The sequence below is a fragment of the Phalacrocorax carbo genome, chromosome 26 (assembly GCF_963921805.1).
Source record: "Phalacrocorax carbo chromosome 26, bPhaCar2.1, whole genome shotgun sequence".
Taxonomy (NCBI): Eukaryota; Metazoa; Chordata; class Aves; order Suliformes; family Phalacrocoracidae; genus Phalacrocorax; species Phalacrocorax carbo.
In genome coordinates this window covers 4,047,158-4,054,657 of record NC_087538.1, presented here as the reverse complement: position 1 = coordinate 4,054,657, position 7,500 = coordinate 4,047,158, and the positions used below count along the sequence as shown (strand labels likewise).

General features: G+C 58.1%; 1 protein-coding gene across 1 annotated transcript in view; it reads right to left on the bottom strand.

The window, feature by feature from the left end:
* LOC135317435 (tenascin-X-like) overlaps window positions 1–7,500 on the bottom strand; it is a 62,111-nt gene that overhangs the window by 14,550 nt on the left and 40,061 nt on the right. The window contains 5 exon segments of the mRNA XM_064473714.1: window positions 14–301; window positions 2,059–2,346; window positions 2,775–3,068; window positions 4,423–4,716; window positions 5,827–6,114. Coding sequence (XP_064329784.1) covers window positions 14–301; window positions 2,059–2,346; window positions 2,775–3,068; window positions 4,423–4,716; window positions 5,827–6,114 — 1,452 coding nt within the window.

Genomic DNA, 7,500 nt, shown 5'->3' with positions numbered 1-7,500 from the left:
CACGTGCCCTCACCTGTGACGGCGTCGGTGGAGACGGGGCCCAGGCGTTTCCGACCCCACACCCCGTACAGGTTGAACTTGTAGCGGCGGGACGGTGACAGCCCAGGCACGGTCACCGAGCGTGAACCACCGTCCACGGGCAGCACCTGGGGCTGGCCTTGGGCATCCCTGTACTGCACCGTGAAGGAGTCAAAGGTGCCCTCGGGGACGCTCCAGTCGAGCTGCACGGAGTCGGGGGTGACGTGGGAGGCCGTGAGCTCGCCCAGGATTGGCTGGGATGGTGGTTCCACCTCTGGCTCGGCTGCAGCTGCAACAGAGTGAGACAAAATCAGGGCAATAAAAATCCATCTATCCATCCGTCCATCTATCCATCCATCCATCCATCCATCCATCCATCCATCCATCCATCCATCCATCCATCCATCCATCCATCCATCCATGCATCCATCCATCCATCCATCCATCCATGCATCCATCCATCCATCCATCCATCCATCCATCCATCCATCCATCCATCCATGCATCCATCCATCCATCCATCCATCCAATCAGCTGTCTATTTCTTTGCTCTTCAGTCACTTCTTAAATCCATTCCACCCATGAACCTTCAATCACCAACCATACTGTTAGGCCTCCATCAACCTGTAACCACCCATCCACCCTCAGATCCATCAATCCAATTCCATGCACACGAAATCATCCACTCACTCATCTTGGTCAGAAAACAGACACGAACTCATAAAACTGTTTATCCATCCACCCATCCACCCACCCACTCATCCATCCATCCGTCCACCCACTCCCATCCATCCATCCATCCATCCATCCATCCATCCATCCATCCATCCATCCATCCATCCATCCATCCATCCATCCATCCATCCATCCATCCATCCATCGACCCACCCACTCATCCATCCATCCATCCATCCATCCATCCATCCATCCATCCATCCATCCATCCATCCATCCATCCATCCATCCATCCATCCATCCAATCATCCATCCTGCATACATTCATCCTCCTAAACATCCATGCTCCATCTCTTCTTCCACCTCATCCCAGCCCCCATAAGATGTCCTGTAGTTGCAGACAACACCAGGTTGGGTGGGAGTGTCGATCTGCTGGAGGCCAGGAAGGCTCTGCAGGGGGACGTGGAAAGGCTGGATCCATGGGGCGAGGCCAGTTGTGTGAGGATTAACAAGGCCCAGTGCCGGGTCCTGCCCTTGGGTCACACCGACCCCAGGCAGCGCCCCAGGCCTGGGGCAGAGGGGCTGGGAAGTGCCCGGCAGAGAAGGCCCTGGGGGTGCTGGCTGAGAGCCGGCTGGGCATGAGCCAGCAGTGCCCGGGTGGCCAAGGAGGCCACCAGCCCCCGGGCTTGTGTCAGCCCTGGTGTGGCCAGCAGGAGCCGGGCAGGGATGGGGCCCCTGTGCTCGGCCCTGGGGAGGCCCCACCTCGAATGCTGGGCTCAGGTTTGGGCCCCTCGGGACAAGAAGGGCCTTGAGGGGCTGGAGCGTGTCCAGAGAAGGGCAGCGGGGCTGGGGCAGGGTCTGGAGCACAAGTGTGCTGGGGGGCGGCTGGGGGGCTGGGGGGGTTTAGCCTGGAGAAGAGGGGGCTGAGGGGAGCCCTTCTCGCTCTCTGCAGCTGCCTGAGAGGGGCTGTATGTATGTGGGGGTTGGTCCCCTTTCTCACATCAGTAGTGACGGGATGAGAGAAAATGTCGTCAGGCTGCATGAGGGGAGGTTTTGATTGGATATGAGGAACAATTTTTTCACTGCAAGATCTGTCAGGCCCTGGCACAGGCTGCCCAGAGATTTGGGGAAGTCACCATCCCTGGGGGTGTTCAAAAACCATGTAGACGTGGCACTTCAGGCATGGTTAAGGAGGTCTGGGAGTGTTGGGTTGGAGGTTGGACTTGATCATCTGAGAGATGTTTCCAACATAATGATTCTCTGATTCTCATGTCCTATGCGGCCCACGGGCCCTGTCCCAGCTCCAGCCCCACTCCAAACCCAGCACCCAAAGAGGACACGGACAGGCCCTGCACGTGCCCTCACCTGTGACGGCGTCGGTGGAGACGGGGCCCAGGCGTTTCCGACCCCACACCCCGTACAGGTTGAACTTGTAGCGGCGGGACGGTGACAGCCCAGGCACGGTCACCGAGCGTGAACCACCGTCCACGGGCAGCACCTGGGGCTGGCCTTGGGCATCCTTGTACTGCACCGTGAAGGAGTCAAAGGTGCCCTCGGGGACGCTCCAGTCGAGCTGCACGGAGTCGGGGGTGACGTGGGAGGCCGTGAGCTCGCCCAGGATTGGCTGGGATGGTGGTTCCTCCTCTGGCTCGGCTGCAGCTGCAACAGAGGAGAGAATCCAGGCAATAAAATTCAGTCATCCATATTTCCATCCATCCATCCATCCATCCATCCATCCATCCATCCATGCATTCAGCCATTTATCTAAGACACTTAGGTACAAAAGCATCTCTCCAGCCATTCAAGTCTTCAACCCAAAAATCATACTGCTTATCAAACTTCCACCCACCCAAGCACAGAACCTTCCCTGCATTCATCCATTCAGCCAACCAACAAACATCCATCCATCAGCCTGTCCTTCCATCCCTCCAGCGCTGCACGGTAACATCCCGCCATCCATCCCCTGAGTGTTCCCATTTCCCAGCAGTCCCAAGGCACCACCACGGGCCCTGTCCCAGCTCCTGACACACTCAAACCCAGCACCCAAAGAGGACACAGACAGGCCCTGCACGTGCCCTCACCTGTGACGGCGTCGGTGGAGACGGGGCCCAGGCGTTTCCGACCCCACACCCCGTACAGGTTGAACTTGTAGCGGCGGGACGGTGACAGCCCAGGCACGGTCACCGAGCGTGAACCACCGTCCACGGGCAGCACCTGGGGCTGGCCTTGGGCATCCTTGTACTGCACCGTGAAGGAGTCAAAGGTGCCCTCGGGGACGCTCCAGTCGAGCTGCACGGAGTCGGGGGTGACGTGGGAGGCTGTGAGCTCGCCCAGGATTGGCTGGGATGGTGGTTCCTCCTCTGGCTCGGCTGCAGCTGCAACAGAGTGAGACAAAATCAGGGCAATAAAAATCCATCCATCCATCCATCCATCCATCCATCCATCCATCCATCCATCCATCCATCCATCCATCCATCCATCCATCCATCCATCCATCCATCCATCCATCCATCCATCCATCCGTCCATCCATCCATCCATCCATCCATCCATCCATCCATCCATCCATCCATCCATCCATCCATCCATCCACCCACCCACCCATCCATCCATCCACCCACCCATCCATCCATACACCCACCCGTCCATCCATCCATCCATCCATCTGTCCATCCATCCTGCATACATTCATCCTCCTAAACATCCATGCTCCATCTCTTCTTCCACCTCATCCCAGCCCCCATAAGATGTCCTGTAGTGGCAGATGACACCAGGTTGGGTGGGAGTGTCAACCTGCTGAGGGGCAGGAAGGCTCTGCAGGGGGACGTGGAAAGGCTGGATCCATGGGGCGAGGCCAGTTGTGTGAGGATTAACAAGGCCCAGTGCCGGGCCCTGCCCTTGGGTCACACCAACCCCAGGCAGCGCCCCAGGCCTGGGGCAGAGGGGCTGGGAAGTGCCCGGCGGAGAAGGCCCTGGGGGTGCTGGCTGACAGCCGGCTGGGCATGAGCCAGCAGTGCCCGGGTGGCCAAGGAGGCCACCAGCCCCCCGGCTTGTGTCAGCCCTGGTGTGGCCAGCAGGAGCCGGGCAGGGATGGGGCCCCTGTGCTCGGCCCTGGGGAGGCCCCACCTCGAGTGCTGGGCTCAGGTTTGGGCCCCTCGGGACAAGAAGGCCCTGGAGGGGCTGGAGCGTGTCCAGAGAAGGGCAGCGGGGCTGGGGCAGGGTCTGGAGCACAAGTGTGCTGGGGGGCGGCTGAGGGGGCTGGGGGGGTTTAGCCTGGAGAAGGGGAGGCTGAGGGGAGCCCTTCTCGCTCTCTGCAGCTGCCTGAGAGGGGCTGTATGTATGTGGGGGTTGGTCCCGTTTCTCACATCAGTAGTGACGGGACGAGAGAAAATGTCCTCAAGCTGCATCAGGGGAGGTTTTGATTGGATATGAGGAACAATTTTTTCACTGCAAGATCTGTCAGGCCCTGGCACAGGCTGCCCAGAGATTTGGGGAAGTCACCATCCCTGGGGGTGTTCAAAAACCATGTAGACGTGGCACTTCAGGCATGGTTAAGGAGGTCTGGGAGTGTTGGGTTGGAGGTTGGACTTGATCATCTGAGAGATGTTTCCAACATAATGATTCTCTGATTCTCATTTCCTATGCGGCCCAGGGGCCCTGTCCCAGCTCCAGCCCCACTCCAAACCCAGCGCCCAGTGGGGACACGGAGAGGCCCTGCACGTGCCCTCACCTGTGACGGCGTCGGTGGAGACGGGGCCCAGGCGTTTCCGACCCCACACCCCGTACAGGTTGAACCTGTAGCGGCGGGACGGTGACAGCCCAGGCACGGTCACCGAGCGTGAACCACCGTCCACGGGCAGCACCTGGGGCTGGCCTTGGGCATCCTTGTACTGCACCGTGAAGGAGTCAAAGGTGCCCTCGGGGACGCTCCAGTCGAGCTGCACGGAGTCGGGGGTGACATGGGAGGCCGTGAGCTCGCCCAGGATTGGCTGGGATGGTGGTTCCTCCTCTGGCTCAGCTGCAGCTGCAACAGAGGAGAGAATCCAGGCAATAAAATTCAGTCATCCATCCATCCATCTATCCATCCATGCATCCATCCATCCATCCATCCATGCATCCATCCATCCATCCATCCATCCATCCATCCATCCATCCATCCATCCTCCAATCCATCCATCCATCCATCCATCCATCCTTCCATCCATCCATCCATCCATCCATCCATGCATCCATCCATCCATCCATCCATCCATCCATCCATCCATCCATCCATCCATCCATCCATCCATCCATCCATCCATCCATCCATCCATCCATCCATCCATCCATCCATCCATCCTCCAATCCATCCATCCATCCACCCATCCATCCACCCACCCATCCATCCACGCATGCATCCATGCATGCATCCATCCATCCATCCATCCATCCATCCATCCATCCATCCATCCATCCATCCATCCATCCATCCATCCATCCATCCATCCATCCATCCATCCATCCATCCATCCAATCATCTGTCTATTTCTTTGCTCTTCAGTCACTTCTTAAATCCATTCCACCCATGAACCGTCAATCACCAACCATACTGTTAGGCCGCCATCAACCTGTAACCACCCATCCACCCTCAGACCCATCCATCCAATTCCATGCAAACAGAGTCATAAACTCACTCATCTTGGTCAGAAAACAGACACGAACTCATAAAACTGTTTATCCATCCACCCATCCATCCACCCACCCATCATCCATCCATCCATCCATCCATCCATCCATCCATCCATCCATCCATCCATCCATGCATTCAGCCATTTATCCAAGACACTTAGGTACAAAAGCATCTCTCCAGCCATTCAAGTCTTCAACCCAAAAATCATACTGCTTATCAAACTTCCACCCACCCAAGCACAGAACCTTCCCTGCATTCATCCATTCAGCCAACCAACAAACATCCATCCATCAGCCTGTCCTTCCATCCCTCCAGCGCTGCACGGTAACATCCCGCCATCCATCCCCTGAGTGTTCCCATTTCCCAACAGTCCCAAGGCACCACCACGAGCCCTGTCCCAGCTCCTGACACACTCCAAACCCAGCGCCCAGTGGGGACATGGAGAGGCCCTGCACGTGCCCTCACCTGTGACGGCGTCGGTGGAGACGGGGCCCAGGCGTTTCCGACCCCACACCCCGTACAGGTTGAACTTGTAGCGGCGGGACGGTGACAGCCCAGGCACGGTCACCGAGCGTGAACCACCGTCCACGGGCAGCACCTGGGGCTGGCCTTGGGCATCCCTGTACTGCACCGTGAAGGAGTCAAAGGTGCCCTCGGGGACGCTCCAGTCGAGCTGCACGGAGTCGGGGGTGACGTGGGAGGCCGTGAGCTCGCCCAGGATTGGCTGGGATGGTGGTTCCTCCTCCGGCTCGGCTGCTGCTACAAAGACGACACATTCCTTGTAATAACAATATATCCATCCATCCATCCACCCAACCAAGCTTCTTACCACGCACCATCTACTCAACCATCCATCTACTACTTTTACCTTCAGTCACTCCTTGAATCCATCACACCCATGAACCCTCACCTACCAACCATACACTTAGGCCTCCATCAGTCCGCAACGAACTAACCTTCCCAGCACCCATCCAACCAACCATCCAGCCTCACACCCGTCCGTCCAATTCCATGCCCATAAAGTCATTTATCCAGGTCAGAAAACAGACATGCACTCATCTAATTGTTCATCCATCCATCCATCCGTTCATCCATCCTGCATACATTCATCCTCCTAAACATCCATGCTCCATCTCTTCTTCCACCTTAACCCAGCCCCCAAGAGATGTTCTGTTGTTGCAGATGACACCAGGTTGGGTGGGGGGTGTTGATCTGCTGGAGGGCAGGAAGGCCCTACAGAGGGACCTGGAAAGGCTGGATCCATGGGCCGAGGCCAGCTGTATGAGGATTAACAAGGCCAAGGGCCGGGTCCTGCCCTTGGGTCACCCCAACCCCAGGCAGCGCCCCAGGCCTGGGGCAGAGGGGCTGGGAAGTGCCCGGCAGAGAAGGCCCTGGGGGTGCTGGCTGACAGCCGGCTGGGCATGAGCCAGCAGTGCCCGGGTGGCCAAGGAGGCCACCAGCCCCCGGGCTTGTGTCAGCCCTGGTGTGGCCAGCAGGAGCCGGGCAGGGATGGGGCCCCTGTGCTCGGCCCTGGGGAGGCCCCACCTCGAATGCTGGGCTCAGGTTTGGGCCCCTCGGGACAAGAAGGGCCTGGAGGGGCTGGAGCGTGTCCAGAGAAGGGCAGCGGGGCTGGGGCAGGGTCTGGAGCACAAGTGTGCTGGGGGGCGGCTGAGGGGGCTGGGGGGGTTTAGCCTGGAGAAGGGGGGCTGAGGGGAGCCCTTCTCGCTCTCTGCAGCTGCCTAAGAGGGGCTGTATGTATGTGGGGGTTGGTCCCGTTTCTCACATCAGTAGTGACGGGACGAGAGAAAATGTCCTCAAGCTGCATCAGGGGAGGTTTTGATTGGATATGAGGAACGATTTTTTCACTGCAAGATCTGTCAGGCCCTGGCACAGGCTGCCCAGAGATTTGGGGAAGTCACCATCCCTGGGGGTGTTCAAAAACCATGTAGACGTGGCACTTCAGGCATGGTTAAGGAGGTCTGGGAGTGTTGGGTTGGAGGTTGGACTTGATCATCTGAGAGATGTTTCCAACATAATGATTCTCTGATTCTCATTTCCTATGCGGCCCACGGGCCCCGTCCCAGCTCCTGACACACTCAAACCCAGCACCCAAAGAGGACACGGACAGGCCCTGCACGT